The sequence below is a fragment of the Nematolebias whitei genome, chromosome 8, assembly GCF_014905685.2.
Source record: "Nematolebias whitei isolate Nwh7 chromosome 8, NemWhi1, whole genome shotgun sequence".
Lineage (NCBI taxonomy): Eukaryota > Metazoa > Chordata > Actinopteri > Cyprinodontiformes > Rivulidae > Nematolebias > Nematolebias whitei.
In genome coordinates this window covers 20,137,277-20,154,734 of record NC_056505.1, presented here as the reverse complement: position 1 = coordinate 20,154,734, position 17,458 = coordinate 20,137,277, and the positions used below count along the sequence as shown (strand labels likewise).

The following is a 17,458-nucleotide window of genomic DNA, read 5'->3' as shown; positions in this document are numbered from 1 at the left end:
GGAGGTCTTTCTGCTCATAAAAATCCCCTGAACAGGAGGCAAGCTTGCAGGTAAGAGGAACATTTTTTTAACTTTATTGTGCATTTTAATTAATTTGGGTTTAAATACTTTTTTCCAGAGAGGCGTTGTGTCCCAGACTTGTACGTTCTTTGGCGGATAATGGAGACACGAGTGAAGAAAGTGACCACAAAAGTGGAAATCCTGATCCTGACAAGATGAAGAAGCAACTTTTACACCTTCAAAAAGTAAGAAGGAACCTGCTTGTGCAGATAATTTATCTATATGAGAACGCTGATGTCGTTTTTCTGGTTTTATACTTTGGTCAAACATTTTTTGCAAACTAACTACTTCTGTATATTTTGTGCCATTTTAGCCAATGTCAAAACATTAAGCTCACTCAACTCATGAGTGCTATTGTTTTTTGTAATTATGACATGTTTTAAAAGTACTACATAGAAATTTCAGTTCTTCAGAAACTGTGTTCTCTTGTAAATTTGTTTCACCGTAAATACTTTTGTCTTCTAGTGCTACTTTTAGTCTTTAGTCAACTTTTTTTTAGATTTTAGCTACTGGTAATCTTTTCCTACGTTTGATAACCATTTTGTTACTTTTACCTTTATCTAAAAGCTCTTTGTCTACTTTAGCATGTAACTAGCCATTTGCTATTTTTAGCTTTTAGCTAACCTGTTGTTGCTTTTACTAGCATTCTTCTACTTTTGGCTTATAGTTCTCATTTTGGTACTTTTAGCTTTCAAGTAGCTTATTGCTACTTTTAGCTTTTGGCCAGTCTTTTACTACATTTCGTTAATGTTTTGCTTATTTTAACTTTATATGTCAGTGGAATTTAGGTAAAGGTTATGGATGCTTATCAGTAAAAGTAACTGCTGTTATATTAATGTGTGTGAGTAATGTGGGGGCCGAGAGTTGTTCTTTCTGCCTGCAGGCTCCTCTCTGAAGAGCATGGAGCCTGCCGCTCTGATAAACCCTAAGGCCTCCTTCTCGTCTGTAAGCTGGAAAGCAGAGGTCGTCTTGACTTCGCCTCTGTCTGATAACATTAAAGCTTTACCTGCCTCTCTGTCTGGTGCAGATTCTCACTGACAAGGCTAAAGATATGTACATTTGTAAAAGTTTCCTTTTGACTGTCTGCCCTTGCAAGTAAAAACCAATTTAAAAATCTTCTCGTGACCTCAGAGTGGCTTATTTGAGTAAAGAGATGATGAAAGGATAACTATTTTATCTAACAACTCAATTTCAGTTTATTCAGCAAAATTCAGCAGTCCTTCAGCTCTCATCATCTCAGAAGATGCTACTTCTCTATTCATCCATCCATTATCTTTACACACTCCTTTTCGGGTCGCGGGGGTCACTGGTTCCCATATCCAGCGGTCGCTGTGCAAGAGGCGGGGGACACCCTGGACAGGTCTCCAGTCCATCACAGGGACATAGAGACAAACAACCATTGACTCTCACTCACACCTAGGGACAATTTAGAGTTATCAATCAGTCTAACATGCATGTTTTTGGTCTGTAAGAGGAAACTGGAGTACACGGAGAAAACACACATGCACGGAGAGAGCATGCAAACTCCACCCAGATAGGCCCTGGCTGGGATTTGAACCAGCGACCTGCTCACTGAAAGGCAACAGTTCTACTAACAGAGCCACCGAACCGCCCGCTATTTCTCCAGTTTAATTTAAATCCTTCTAGACACAAATAGTTTTGTTTGTGTTTGGTTTAGAAACGTGAAAAAGAGGAAAAGAAACTGAAGCTACAATGGACTCAGGTAAAGAAAACGGAGCTCGGCCTCTCTGAGCTGCAGCAGAACAAGAAGGTAGAGGATCATTACAGTTGTTAAATAAACGTTAAATTCGAGGTCTTATTTGATATACACAGTTTGTTCATGTCCCAGCATGCCCTGCAGCACCTGGAGCAGCTCAGTGCAAACACAGCACAGATGGAGCAGGAGGAGAGGACTTTGGAGTCGGTTCTGAGAGACTTCAGAGCAGAAGAAAAGTCTGTTAGGTACAAAATAAAATCTTACAGTTTTTACTCCGGCTCTGCGTTTTGTTCCTTCTAAATAGTAAAGTTCAACCGTGTTTGTTGTAGCTTCCAGCTCCAGCAGCTGCAGAGGCAGAGAGAGTCCTCTCTTCTTCAGGTTCAAGAACATTTAGCAACTCTGCGTCGACATAAACGGACACTAAAGGATGAATCCTGCATGAGCACGGTGTTAAAACCCAGTAGGAGCTAAATATTCCATTCTTGGCTTGTTTTTGTACTTTTTATGTTAATCTCGGACTTTTTCATTTCTCCACAGATCCACAAACAGAGCGAAGCCATCATGTCTGTGCTGCAGTGGGAGGAGATGGAGCGGCAGCTGGACTCCATCAAAGCAGAATTATTAACTGAGCAGCAACGAGCAAGACAGAAGGTTCAAATGCTGCAAGAGGTGAAGCATTTCTGCAGATTTAGTCTATTACTATTGAATGTTGTTTACAAACCAAAAACAAGTTTAATGACATAATCATCTCATGAAAATTTCCCAAACAAAGTCTGTTTAGTAAAATATTTATACGCTTCCATTTTGCAGGGGTAGCACCTCCACAAGATTTTTTTTTTAGTGTGTGTGCAACCAAAAACATGTGCGGTAGTCCCTCGTTTATCGCGGGGGGTTTGGATAAGTGAAAAACCACAAATTAGGAATAAGTTCAAGTAAAATTTATTGTCATTAACATCTCATGTGGTGCATGAGATGGAAAAAAATTATGTACGCAACAAGTAATATTAGTACTAGTTTATTTTAGCATTTACTTTAATGGTAAGTAGTAGTTTATTTTAGTATTTATATACAGGTATATATTAAGGTGTTTTAAATCCTTCCCACACTCTTGCAATGTCCCTAACAATTTTCTAAACTCTAAACGCTCTTTTAGAGCACAGCATGTCATGATCTCAGCTCTCTGCCTCCGGCTGCTCTCTGTCATCTTCCAGCGCTCTCGGCCCCGCCCACTTCTCCGCTGCAGAGCGGAGATATGAAACCCTGCAGGAAGAAGCTTCTCCTGCAGTCTGGGCTGCACACAGGTGCAGCAGGTGCTAAATAATTTAACATATTTAATTAAATTTATTTTAAATAAAAATTTCATGCAGATCGTGCGGCTCATCCATCAATCAGCCAATTGTGAGTCATGTCCAATCTTACTTTGAAAAACAGTGATAGAGCGAGTCTGTGAAAAAGAAAATGCTAAGTAGTGAGGGATTATTGTATTTCATTCAGTGCTAAAATGGATTATAGTGCTTGGATTGTTCATCACAGTTTTGTTCACATTAACTATCTCAATCAACATCAATATTCCAAATATGTGTGCACCCTCGTTGGTTTAGACAAATAAGCGTATCTTTGTTTCTTTGAGCAGAAGTTGGAGGAGACTTGTGAGGAACTCCACAGGATCACAGAGGTGGATCGTGCTGCTCTGGAAAACCAGATTTACAGAAATGATCAGAGCGAGGTAACGCTTTCTGTCTCCATGAAATATAAAGAAATAACATTTGCATGTTCAGTCAAACCCACAAGATTAACTGCCTTTTGTATTTATTTCCATTTTACATACTGAACTGCTTTGGATCTGAGGGCTGCATGTGCTACATGTGTTGCTGTCTCTAAATGTAAGGCCCTGCAGGTTCAAGTGAGGGAGCTGCAGCATGAACTGGGAGAATGTAAGCTCAGAGTGGGAATGCTGGGCTCGGCGTGGGCCCAGAAAGAGCTGCAGCTGTCACGATTACAGGAACAATGTGGATCTTTGCAAACAGAAAGAGACGACCTGAAGAGAAAGCTACAACACTTGAAAACCCAACACTGGAAGGAGCTGACGGAAGCCAAGAAACAAACCAGTTTGATGCTGGTAAGGACTGAGACTTCATTGAGTTGTAAACCTGTTAGATTTACTTTAATTAATAAACCAACAGAAGGATTTCCCACTTTAGGCTAACAAAGAAGCTGAAGAGGAGAAAGTTGGTAAAACCTCAAGTGAGATGGAGCAGGAGAACAATAAACCACTGGAGGAACTCAAAACTGTAAGTTTCTTTACGAATATGCCCTTTATTGCTACCAGAAGATTTATTTGCACCGTAGAGACGCACCAGGCTGAGTTCACAACGTGCATTAGCACAAATGGCACAGATTCATTTGCACAGGGAACGTCTCTTGTGTAAAAGCTGACTTGCTGTGGTGTGTGTGATCACAGCAGAGTGAGGGAGCAGAGCTGCGGCTCCAGCAGGACGTCGAGCTGGCTGTGAGAGAGAGACATACACTCCAGACGCTGCTTGGGGAACAAACGAGCAGCTTCAAGAGATTCAAGGCTGAGATGGAGCAGCAGCTCAGACGCTGGGCCCGTCGGCTGACAGCCGAGTGCCAACAGCTGCACCTGTTAGTGGAGCAAAATGGAGCTCGACGAGGAGCTGAGGAGATGCATCAGAGGCTTGTGTCATACCCTGCTATGCTTAAAACAAATATGTAGTTGAGAAATTAGTTTTGTGTTTGATAATTGATGCCTTTGTGTTGTGCAGTTTTACTCTTGCTGAAGCTCTTCCACACCTGAGAGTAAAACGTGAGCAGCTGAAGATCTTTATTCGTCATCTTCAGCAGAAGCTGGAGACGCAGAAACACACCATTGAACAGCTGACGAAGGAGAAGGTTGTTTAAAATTCACATACTGCTTTCAAGAAGTGAACACACGTCTATAAGTTCACGTGTGTGTGTGTGTGTGTGTGTTTTTAGGAACAAGAACTGAGCGTCCAAAGACAACAGCTGAGTGCTGACAAAGATCAAGCTTTGAATTCTTTAAGAACGCGTCTCATTCAGGTTCCACTTCAAACACGTTTAGGCTCATTTTTGAACAAATCACGCCCCAACACACAACTCAGACCATCATTATTTTATTTTCTCGTGACATTTGTTGCAGGAGCACATAGAGGAGCTGAGCACTTTGAAATGTGCTCATGAGCGCGAGGCAGGAGGAGTAGCAGCTTCTCTCCACAGACAGCTGCAGGACAAAAACTTGGAGCTCAGGTATGGCAAGACTTCTCCTCATGTATATCCTTAATATCAAACGTATTTGTGCTCACTTGTTTGGTACGCCGCAGCACTAGTTGTGCATGTGGTTACACCAGTTCAACATTTAGCTGCACAAACAACAAACAGTTTAGGCCAACTCGTTGAAACAGAAGTCACGTTAGTCGGTCATTTTGTCACACTAGGCTGATTGGTAACGCTAAATCACATGTATCAAACTCAAGGCCCGGAGGCCAAAAATGGCCCTTGTTAACATCCTATCTGACCCTCAAGATGATCTTTTAAAAACAAAATATTTTTTATTGCTTCTCATTTTATCTAAAGACTGAGCAGTCTTCCTTTAGTGCCGACTTCTCGTGACCACTTTGAAGCAAAGAATGGTTTTATTTTTCCACGTAATCTTTGATTTTTCATGTGGAAAAAGTGACACAAAGCGCCAAATGAAACTCTTGTTGAGGAACCTGAAACTAAGACAAGATGTCCAGTATCTGACTGGAGTTAATGTATTGACAGAAACTGGCCCTGGGTTAGAAATGCATTTGTAATTTTCGCCCCCTTTTGTGACAGAGTTTGACACCCTCCCTATGTGTGAGTGAGACAGTGAATGGCTGTCTCATTTGTCTCTATGTGTACATGTGATGGATTTGCACCTGTCCAGGTGTCCCCCACCTCTCATACAGTGACTTCTGGATATGAGCACCAATGACCCCCCATTACCTGAAAACGAAAAAGCGAGTAAAGATGATGGTAGCCCCGAGTCATAACTTAATGACTTTATACGCACTAATCGACCACTCTTTCAAACTAATCAACAATTGTGTCGCGCATTGAGGAAGCATCAAAACCCCCTTGAATGAAGGTGTTGAACTAGTGCAACCAAACGGCCAATTAGTACAACAAGGCAGCAAATTAACAGTCAAAAGTGATGCTTTGAATAAATACATAAAAGGCTTGCCATACACAGACAGCTCCACAGGAGCATGGCTCAGTGGAAGCAGCAGACTGCAGCTCGCCTTGCGTGCAAGTTTGAAGAACAGTTAACAGCTGAACTGGAGAGGTGACAACACAAACGCTTCACCCTTCAACGTACAGCCACATTACATTTGTTCAATCATTGCACCGATGTTTGCTTTCCCACAGGTGCAAAGCAAAGTTGATAAGGAGCAGGTAAGATGTGTCTGTAAATGATAAATCACACTGACCAGCTGCTCTGCCTTTAAAACGGCATGATCTCACCTCATTTTGCTGATATGAGGGTAAAACTATAGTTGATGCAACATTACCTATACATTTCAACTCTCACCTTCTTTGTGGTGTTAATTATTTACTTATTGTTACAACCTATTAAAGTTTTTTTGTTCTTTTAGAAAAGCATCAAAGACTGAAGAGGTCAGGCCCGAGAGAGGAGTTACATTCAGTGCAAAGGTAGATTTGGTGTAAGCATTAACTTTGAGCTTTTATTTATAATAAACTAACATTTCTTTTTGCCTTCCTTCCATCAGGAATCTCAGAAAGCTGTGGACTCTGCAGCTGCTCTCATCCCCTCCGACGTGGCTTCATTAAAGCTCCTGCATTACCTGCAGAGCAAAGTGAAGCAGCTCCGAGGAGAAAACCAGACCTGGTTGGAGTTAAATGACTGAAATGAGGGCATTCTTTCACGTTTAGGTTTTCAGGCATAGTTTGTTTTTCAGTGACACTGCAAGACGATTTCTAGTGGAGATCAACAATTGTACTGTGCTGTAGCAATAACTATCGTTTAATGTTTTGTTCTTTTGAGGTTTTATCATTTAAGAATGGTTTAACAAAAGAGAAACGCACAAAGAACTGATGGGGCTTCAGATCATCCATCACAGATCACTCAGGGTGAAGACCTTGCTGACATTCAGAGCCAGTCCTCATTACGGAAAGTCTCGAGTAAAAGAAGTGAAACCTAACAATCAGTGAACGCATCTACACCAATGATCTGGTGTCTCTAAGAATCCTGAAGCAGTTTTCAAAAAGTATCTGACAGGACTTCTGTACCAATGACTCATGCATGCATAAGACAGAAGATTTAACAAGCAGGTCACAGTGACATTCAGCAGCTCTGAGGTCATATTCCTGAGCCGAAGTGAGGATTTATGATCTATAGCTGCAATGAAACTGAATGAGTCACAACCTGACATGTCTATGGAGACTTAAGGATCATGTGTTTTAAGTAACTCAATAAAGCTGAACGGTCTTTTAGTCTCCTGTGTAATTTCAACTTCAAACCATTTAGAAACTTCAAATTTATGAAAATGTTCTGGTAAAATTAAAACACTTGTAAGAGATTCCCTATAATCACATCTGCCTTTGCAAATATGTCAGCTTCAGTTTAATGTTTTTTATTCAAGCAGTTTCCATTAGTTCATGTGCCATTCAAGTACGCATGGAACTATAAGAACTCAGTCCTCCTAATACGCAGAGTAATTCGCCTAAACGTAGAACCACGTGGTGTGAATGACCGAGACATTGTTTCATTAACGCGAGTTGATTTGATAAAAATAAACTCTGAATGTTCTCCTGAACTGAATTGGTCTAAATGATTAAATCTTTCCAATTATCACTGGAAATATTATGCTTAAACTGTTACAAGATTGTAATTTTAATCTAAAGAGGTCATTTACTTGTACAAAATTTCTTCAACAAAAAAATGTTGGTGTTCAAAATTTCTTTGACGTTTTCTTTTTTATTACAAAAAGTAATAACACTTCATGGCTTACTGCACTTCTGGGAATATATATATCTGTGTGTGTGTGTGTGTGAAAATACAAGTAAATCAATAAAAAACAAAGAAAACACATTTCTATGAGTTCTTTCCAAACTTCTCACAGGTGGCATGTCGGCAGCAGAGGAAGATTCTTCTTCAATCACCAACGAACAGGAAGTCACCTGTGAGAACACCTGAGCAGCGTTTAGTGTTCTGTTAGCACCTCAGACATTTGAAGTGAAACATCTGGGTGTTTGTGTTGAACAGAGACAAGAACTATTCACAATAAATCGGCGTGTTTCTGACCTGATGCATGCACAAAGGCCTCACTTTAAAAATAAGTGTTAAATCTTGTCTCAAACATTTGCAGTTTATTTGAATAAAACTGTTCTGTTAGGTCACTTCATATCCCTCACCTGTTGGACAACAAACTGAACGACTGTGTCGTGAATTCTTTGTTGCACACGCTGCTCAAAATGAATCCGAGATCAACGTTCCCGACACAGCCTGTGGTCCAGTCTTTTACTTTGGCACAGCTCATTAAATTAAATTTCCATGTCCTCCTCTGCAGAGCTGTTGACCTCGGGGACACTGTACAGGGGAGGACTTGTGTCTGCAGGAGGACTCGAGGGGCTGGGAGATGGACAGGGGGTAGGATGTTGCCGGCATGCTGTCTGTTGTTTACGCTGTTTCTGTAACGAGTCCCTCAGTTTCTGACAGAAAGGATCTTCTGGAGGGCGCCACAACACCAACTCCATGCCTGAGTGACTCCTGAAAGTTTAAGGAAAAGGTTGATCAGTATACAGTTCTTTGTCACGTTTCAACAACCTGTTCAATAAAGACAAGAGCTGCAAGAGCTTTTTCCTCCCCATGGCGTAAACCCCTACCCAGTGATTTTCTAGAGTTCTTTTTCTCCTTTCCTTTCTGCTTTTTAGAAATACATTTTCTTTTTCCAAGTATGTATGTAAGAAAAAACCCATAAATGAACAAAGCTGAGTAAGAGTCACATACACAGACTGAGCCACAGTTTGAGGGAGGATGTCACTGATGCCACACTGCAGACCCTCCTTCAGACTGTCCGACATCACCAGCACTGGCCGTCTTGGAGCTGGCTCTACATCGAGATCTTCATCTTCGTCATCTTCAAGTGTTATTCTGTGGTACAACATTACAAGGTTCAGTTAAAGTCTTAAAAGGATACAGGTATGTGTTCAAGCCACTGTATGGTCAATTCAATTCACTTTATTTAATGACGATATTATATTAAAATACTGGAAATAATGTATAAAGCACTGAAGAAAAATCTTCCTTCTGGAATTCAGAAATTACTTAAGAGAGAATAAATATAATTTATGAGGTTTATTAATATTTGAACAAGCTAAAGAGAAAAGTAAAATCTAGATGTATTTCAGTTATCGGCATGAAACTGGAACAAACTGGATGATGATCTCAAATTATGTGCTTTTTTGGTGAGCTTTATTTAAAAGAGCCTTAAAATGTAAAATTATAAAAGCTTATACCGTTATGTAGATGTATATATGTATTGTGTAATCATGCATGTATATAAAGTATTATATACATGCATGTATGTATATAATGCATTATATACATGTATTATATACATGCATATTTAAATATACTATAAATGTCTGTATGTGTACTTATGTATGTACAAACCGGATTCCAAAAAAGTTGGGACACTAAACAGATTGTAAATAAAAACTGAATGCAATGATGTGGAGGTGCCAAAATCTAATATTTTATTCAGAATAGAACTCAAATCACAGATCAACAGTTTAAACTGAGAGAATGTATCATTTTAATGGAAACATCTGTTATTTCCAAATTTCATGGCATCAACAAATTCCAAAAAAGTTGGGACAAGTCCATTTTTACCACTGTGTGGCATCCCCCCTTCTTCTTACAACACTCAACAGACGTCTGGGGACAGAGGAGACCAGTTTCTCAAGTTTAGAAATAGGAATGCTCTCCCATTCATGTCTAATACAGGCCTCTAACTGTTCAATCGTCTTGGGCCTTCTTTGTCGCACCTTCCTCTTTATGATGCGCCAAATGTTCTCTATAGGTGAAAGATCTGGACTGCAGGCTGTCCATTTCAGTACCCGGATCCTTCTCCTACGTAGCCATGATGTTGTGATTGCTGCAGAATGTGGTCTGGCATTATCGTGTTGAAAAATGCAGGGTCTTCCCTGAAAGAGATGACGTCTAGATGGGAGCATATGTTGTTCTAGAACCTGAACATAGTTCTCTGCATTAATGGTGCCTTTCCAGACATGCAAGCTGCCGATGCAACAAGCGCTCATACAACCCCATACCGTCAGTGATGCAGGCTTCTGAACGGAGCGTTGATAACAACTTGGACTATCCTTGTCCTCTCTTGTCCGGATGACATGGCGTCCCAGTGTTACATAAAGAACGTCAAATCATGACTCATCTGACCACAGAACAGTCTTCCATTTTGCCACGCTCCATTTTAAATGACCCCTGGCCCAGTGCAAACGTCTGAGCTTGTGGAGCTTGCTTAGAAATGGCTTCCTCTTTGCACTGTAGAGTTTCAGCTGGCAACGGCGGATGGCACGGTGGATTGTGTTCACTGACTATGCTTTCTGGAAGTATTCCTGAGCCTATCCTGTTATTTCCTTGACAGTGGCATTCCTGTTTGAGGTGCAGTGACGTTTAAGGGCCCGGAGATCATGAGCATCCAGTAGTTTTACGGCCTTGACCCTTACGCACAGCGATTGTTCCAGATTCTCTGAATCTTTTGATGATGTTATGCACGGTTGATGATGATAACTTAAAAGTCTTTGCTATTTTACGCTGGGTAACACCATTCTGGTATTGCTGCACTATCTTTCTGCACAACAATGGTGGAATTGGTGATCCTCTTACCATCTTGGCTTCTGAGAGACACTGACACTCTGAGAAGCTCTTTTTATACCCAATCATGTTGTCAATTGACATAATTAGTGTTAATTGGTCTTCCAGCTGTTCGTTATATGCTCAATTTTCTTTTTCCAGCCACTTATTGCTACTTGTTCCAACTTTTTTGGGATTTGTTGACACTGTGAAATTTTGAATCAACATGTTTTTCCTTTAAAATGTTGCATTTACTCAGATTAAACTTTTGATCTGTCATCTATATTATATTACAAATAAAATATTGACGTTTGCCATCTCCACATCATTGCATTCAGTTTTTATTCACAATTTGTTTAGTGTCCCAACTTTTTTGGAATCTGGTTTGTATGTGGACAGTAGATATCTATCATTACGTAGACTGCTGAGTCTATTGTTTTCCTTTTTTTTGGTAATGTTTTTAATTTACCAAAAATAAAGTTGAGTTGAGGATGGTGTGCAATTATAGCATAAATGTAAAAACAGTTTAGTCTTGAGCAGTGCATCTGTAGTCCCTCCAGACAATAAAATACCACCAATAAAACAACAAACATCAATGAAGAAAAAACGATATATAACAATAAAAACATGCCACCCCCTTATTAATATGTGATATTATTAATTACCATAATTTTCGCTATATGGGTTGCAGTTTTTTGCATATATCTGCATGCCTGTGACTTAGCGAAGCAACGTATTGTTTTCCCCCCATATTTATAACCCAAGTTTTGGCTGAGATACGACAGTTTCATTCACTCTGACATGGAAAATATTGAACACTACCTTTTTCAGCCACTAGAGGAACCTTGAACTAGAGGAACCTTGACTCATAAGGTAAGCCAAGTGTCTCATTAATAGGTTTTTTGTTGTTATTTGTTTTCTTCTTTTGGCTGCTCCCTGCGTTAGGGGTCGCCACAGCGAACTAAGTCGCATGAAGACATGGTAGTTATTTTTACGCCGGATGCCCTTCCTGACGCAACCACGGACACCGAGCTACCACAGCCCTCTGTGTGGAGCTGAGAGCTGCTATCTAGGACACCCGGAGGAGCAGATAGTGGGGTTAAGGGCCTTGCTCAAGGGCCCAGAGTGGGACGAATGAGGGTGGGGGCAGGTGTGGGTGCTTCACCTACCCCACCCACATTTTTGATGTTGTTGATACCAGGGCTTGAACCGGCGATCTTCTGATCACAGGCTCACCTTCTCTAACCTCTGCGCCACCAAATCTTGTTAAAATCCTCCCGTACACGCTCTCACGGCCGCCATTTGGCAGCCAATCGATTTTTGACACAACACCTGTCCATGTTTCTGGGTGGTCAGCGGTGATGCATAAAATTTTTTTTCAGGATTATGATATGAAAATGCAGAATTGGGCCAACTAAGTATTTAGCAAAAAGCTAAATTTATTCCAATGTTACATCTTACCATTAGTTTTTTATTCTTCTTTATCTGTCTGACTTTAAGTACATTCTGTCAGTTAAGTGCTTATTTGATATAAGAGGTTTTACATTTTGTTTATCACTTAGATCAATACAGCCTTTAAGCATATTCTTCCTGCTTATGTACCATATCCATAGATAAACTATTTTAAAATTTTGAAACAGAGCTTTAGATCATGTAGTCTGATCTTGCATGCAGTCAGAGTTGATCTATACCTGTCTTCGATCTCCTGCAGCTTCCTCTGAGCTGCTTCTACGTCCATGCAGGAGCTCTCGGTGTCAAGCTGGGACAGGGAAGAGGAGGGCTGTGGTAAAATGAAGTTTTGTGGTGTTGAGCAGGACTGTGGAGGAGCGAGACTGACTTGTTGCGCAGACAAAGAAGGGCAGCTGTTCCCTGAAAGGTCCACTTCAACCTGAGGCATCAACCTCCTCTTTTTGGCACTACAACCCCTGAAGAAGAATGAGCATCATTAAATAAATAAATGTCCCTGTGGGAACGTTTTAGGCATGGCTCTAAGAAGCATTGATACTTACTCATCACCTAGTCTCTTGTGCTTCCTGAGGCGTCTCGTCTCCCAGCCGCTGTGGGACAGAAACATTACGTAAGGTTCAAATAATTTAAACGTATTACTGGTTAGAGGTAACTTGTAATAACAACGTTGCTATGAGCTGCATACTTGTTAGAGTTGATCAAGCTTTCAGTGGTACTTGGAGGACCTAATTCAAATTCAGGCAGGCCAGTGGGGCTTGAAAATGAATACATGGCTGGCAGAAAGCTCAGGTCACTGGATGAGAGAGCAGAAGGATGCATGGATATCCAAACTCTAAATGACAGCAGGTCTTTGATCTGAAAGCTCAAAAGTAACACAATAAGCCAAAAATAAAAAAATACATTCTGCAACATTCACGGTGCACGTCCTGCACCGCTCTCAGCATTCTACTAACAGATTGTTGATAATTATCCTGTTTGAGTAGTAATGTTCGGCTACAACTGATTATTTTTTATCAAAATAATGCACGATAATCCTCTCTACACTGAATAATATCGTTGTTCAAGTGAACCAAGACACAAACAGTTCAAACACTGACCTGTTGAAGTGCCCAGCCCCCTTTAGCTATTTGTTGTAGTGGCGATGTTTAGCTAGCTTTGCCTTCGATTATTCCTCTTCTTAACATTTCCTTAAGCATGCAAAACGGCTCTGAACGCAAACAACAGTTGCCCAAGTTATAAAAAAGGTCACGGTTGGGCAGAACGCGTGGTCCGTGTGCGTATGTTGTGAACCGCTTGAAAAAGTAGGCCAGTCTAACGCTGGCTGGAAAAAAATTAGTCGCGCGACTCGCGCTGATCAAGTTTCTAGAAAGTGCGTGAACGTACGCTCAGTCGCACGAGTGCATTATGGGAAATGTATTTTCTAGGCGGAAGCTAGCAAGAAAGGCTCATTTCCGCTTATACATTACTTGCATACAGAAATAACGTTAACAGCAGTCATCGCCTATTTGTTACCATTAACTATCGAATCTTGAATAAATTATAAATCATTGTTTAGAAATTAGACAGAGGCACGTGCCGTCCTTGTGTGATTCTGATTGGCTTAGCTTTTCAAAGTCCTCCATCCTTATCCAATCCGGATAAGTTTACGGATTTTTTTTTTTTTTTTTTTTTTTACAACTTCTTGTTTATGTCCAGAGATCCAGCTGGTGCAGAGACCATGCAGCTTTCAAGGCTTTCCTGGTTTTTGTCATCTCAAATGACAAGTCATGTGATACTGAAGCCCTGAAGTCCGGGTTTCCTCACTCAAGGCTGATTTTTCACGCTGGACACCGAGGAGGTAAGATTAGACATGTCATTTATTTATCGAAGTTCATGCTCAGTAATCCAGGTTAAAAAATAAATAAATAATCCAACAAAGTTAAGTCAGGTCCTCTGACCGTCCAGAGGGCCTGACTTAACTTTGTTGGCTCATTTATTTATTTATTTTATATTTTTGTTCGCCAGTTAACTGTGTATTGATTGTGTGACTGCATGTTTCTACTTGTCTTATTACTTGGATGTTTTAGGATACATTTTTTTATTCTTTGTTAAACAGCTGGAATTAAAATGCTACATCTTGTCGTAATTATTGGCCTTTTGGCTTCTGTCTCCAGCAAACCCTGCGGTGAGTAAACTTTTAAACATATAAATGTGTGAAAACCAAACTTTGTTCCGTAACTTCCAGAATTTTTGTGCTGCAATCTCACTTCCCAAAATGTTGCAACCTGTTTTCTGTGCTCTGGTAAAAGATGTCATCTCAAACCTCAAAAACCAGAAAGTGGCTTTAAAAATTATTTAAAAAGCTGAGCACAAGATAGAAATAACACATTTAAATAAGAAGTATGATCACCAGCTTTGTAATTTAGTTGTCTTTTCTCTATCAACTATGCTGATTCAGCTTTTCGTTGCTTTGCAATTCTTTGAAAAAATTTTGCTGATGTCATCATCCGAGCAGAGTTGTTTTATGTTTATAATTTATTGATTTTAATCAAAATATTATTTTGTATTTATTCCAGGGACAGCTGAATCCAAACGAGAGCTGCTCACGTCGCTCAACATGAACCTCCTTCGCTCTGTGGACAATCCGGGATTGCCCAATCCCAGCATCCACTTGGCCCTACGTCTTTCTAATTATCACAGTCTCGCTAAGGAGGCAGAATATCTTAATAAACTGAATAATCAATTGCACAATGACATTCAAAGGTATTTTTCCTCACTTTTTGGGTTATGCCAAATACAAATGTATTGATTTGACCTTTCTTCTTGATGCTGTCCCTAACTTGTGTTGATGTTCAGTTCAATCACAAACAGCCAGCCTGTGACTGGCATTTTGGCGCTGTACGGTCTGGCATTAAGGTCCTCCTGCTACGACCTCACCACCATCACCTTCACTGTAGGTGACCATAGCGAGAACCTGCTGACACACCTGAAGAACCAGATGGAACAGGAGAAAGAGCATATCGTCGGTAGGATTTACTTTTGCTTTTTAAAATTTTATAATAAAAAAGTGAGATTAAAGATCTTTCCTGCCTTTTGTTTTGTATGTAATTTCTTCTTTTTTTTTTTATTCTTCTCGCAGTCAATCGTCGCCCTTTGACCAACTACTACCAGTACAGCCTGGGTCTGCTGTCTCTGTGTGTGAGCAGCATCAAGGTCCACAACCATGTCAGCCACAAGGTCATCGTAGCAGCCGATAAGAACGACTTCAAACTTGGAGAAACGGAGAGTATTGGTGAGTTAAAACTGTTAATTCAGGACTGTAATCACTTCTTCACTTATATTTCTGAGTTCTGGACTGTGGAAGCGTGTGACGTAAAAGTATGACATGTTTTTTATGACAGAAGAAATGCTGTAAGGCTCCTTTCAAGAAGATTTTGCCAATCACTGAACAAACATTACACATTGTGCTCTACAGCTTCAGAACCAATTTCTTTGTTTTAACAAAATCGGTTCCTTCTTGTGCTTCAAGTTTTTCCAAGTCTTCCCCACAAATTTATGGTTGGAATTTTGTGAAATTTTTTCCAGTCTTCTAAGTTTTGTTTTGACAAAGAGCTTGACCATAATAATAATAATAATAATTGATCGGTTTTCTTATCGTAGATACCTATGCCATGGCTGGAATGGCACTCCAGTGTGAGAAGGACTCTGGGTTATATATGGGCAACTTCACTGAGCTCAACATCGCCCTCAGCGAGATTAAGAAGAAGATTCTGGATTCTCGTAGGCCTGATGGTCACATGGGCAATGAGTTCAGCACAGGTCTGGCAGTTCAGGTAAGTTGTTTGCCTTCTTTTTTTACCATCACTTGTCTCTTTTTCTGTTTTTGCAGAAAAAAAAAATCATTCCAGATTACAGGTTTTTGTAGTTTTATGTACTTATTTGATGCGTTCTAGGCCTTACTGGCAATGGGCAGCGATGTTGCAGACTGTGCAGACTCAATGGTGGCCATGAGGACAGCTGCCAGAAATAATGTGTATCACAACCCCATGGCCATTTCCCAAATGCTGCCAGCTCTGCAGAAAACATCCTACCTGACTCTAAAAAGCAAGCAATGCCTCAATGAGAGTGGTATGTGCTGCATTGTTTTTCTCCCTTACAGGTCACTTTTACTGCAGGTTGCTTTAGTTTTTGTGTCTTGATTATTTATGTTGTCAATCTCCTGCAGACTCTCTGGTTCTGGCGTCAACTAATCCTACCGTGCCTGTACCAAGCAGTATCAATGTGCATGTAATTGTGAAGGTTGTGACATCCAGCAAAGCCGAGGTTGTTTACTCTGTGGATGTGCCAAAGGGCAGCTCTCTGTTAGAGGCCCTCAACCTGCTTAAAACAAAAAATGTTGGCTTCACGTGAGTTTATTTATTGAGCTGTTGTATTCTGGCTTCTGTTCGACGTGCTGCAGTGTAATATTTCATGCTGTGCGGCAGGTTTGAGCTGGAGCCCAGCCTGTGGGGACCTTTCCTAAGCTCTGTAGATGGAGAGCAGGCCAGGCAAAGTGATCGCAGATACTGGCACCTCTCCTCCGACGGCACGGCACTAACGGAGGGTGAGAACACACGCACATGTCAGATTATAAATCAATTGCACAGAATTTAATCTGTCAGTTTTATCTGAAGTGGCTAAACAAAATGTTTTTTATTTTTATTTATTTTTTTTATATCAGGTGTCAGTGATTTCAAGATTGAAGTGGCTCAAAAGATCAGGATCGAAAACACCAGCTACTGAGGACGCAGCTGTGATTGATCGGAGTTACAATTTTTGCAACTTAGCTTTTTTTTTTTTTTACTCTGTTCTGTGATTGTACAAAATGTTCTGTTCTTATCTTTTACAAGTAGATTTACTGCATGGAAATAGGTGGGAAGCTTGAATGAAACTCTGATTTGGGATTACTTCGTCTTTGCCTGTAGTATTTTCCCTCCATTTAAAATGTTTTCGATGATCAACTTTCTTTGTAAGCATTTAATAAATTTGCGTTTTAGATCAACATTGTGCTTTTTAATTGAAATAAAGCCATTTGGCCTCTTTTACTGCCATACAAGAAAAAAACAAATGTCAAAATACTACAGCAACACATTTTAAAGAATCCCAGCTCTTCAAACTGCAGCATAAGAACCACAAGTGTCCCTGAAAGCTGAAGGCCATGGAGAAACACCCAGGGCTCAAACTTTGATCATCAGTGATGCCGCTATAAAATATATTGGAAAAATGTAGAGCAACTAGATGAATGTCCTGTGCTTTCCTAAGAATATCAGAATCAGAATAAGCTTTATTATCATTGTACC

The 17,458-nt window shown here is 40.3% G+C and overlaps 2 protein-coding genes and 1 long non-coding RNA gene across 5 annotated transcripts; 2 read left to right on the top strand and 1 right to left on the bottom strand.

Moving 5' to 3' along the window:
- Positions 1-4,961: 4,961 nt before the first annotated feature.
- LOC119413358 lies at positions 4,962-6,464 on the top strand. The gene is made up of 4 exons (XR_005186957.1): positions 4,962-5,062; positions 6,030-6,122; positions 6,206-6,232; positions 6,433-6,464. It is a non-coding gene; the product is annotated as an uncharacterized LOC119413358 (long non-coding RNA).
- Positions 6,465-8,152: 1,688 nt separating this feature from the next.
- Positions 8,153-13,500, bottom strand: ccdc117 (coiled-coil domain containing 117). Of its 3 annotated transcripts, XM_037680404.1 has the most exons (7): positions 13,238-13,500; positions 12,826-12,995; positions 12,683-12,730; positions 12,511-12,598; positions 12,365-12,432; positions 8,808-8,951; positions 8,153-8,567 (listed from the first exon to the last, which is right to left on the bottom strand). In XM_037680404.1, the coding sequence occupies exons 2-7, from the start codon at positions 12,957-12,959 to the stop codon at positions 8,342-8,344; spliced, it is 708 nt and encodes a 235-aa protein (XP_037536332.1). In that variant the 5' UTR covers positions 12,960-12,995; positions 13,238-13,500; the 3' UTR covers positions 8,153-8,341. The 3 variants fall into 3 exon arrangements, with proteins under 3 accessions (XP_037536332.1, XP_037536330.1, XP_037536331.1); XM_037680402.1 differs by having other exon boundaries at positions 12,365-12,598; XM_037680403.1 differs by having other exon boundaries at positions 12,365-12,598; positions 12,826-12,933.
- A 339-nt stretch (positions 13,501-13,839) lies between these two features.
- tcn2 (transcobalamin II) lies at positions 13,840-17,147 on the top strand. The gene is made up of 10 exons (XM_037680400.1): positions 13,840-13,977; positions 14,236-14,304; positions 14,696-14,882; positions 14,976-15,145; positions 15,259-15,411; positions 15,780-15,952; positions 16,073-16,247; positions 16,345-16,525; positions 16,604-16,722; positions 16,840-17,147. The coding sequence occupies exons 2-10, from the start codon at positions 14,247-14,249 to the stop codon at positions 16,899-16,901; spliced, it is 1,278 nt and encodes a 425-aa protein (XP_037536328.1). The 5' UTR covers positions 13,840-13,977; positions 14,236-14,246; the 3' UTR covers positions 16,902-17,147.
- The last annotated feature ends 311 nt before the right edge of the window (positions 17,148-17,458 follow it).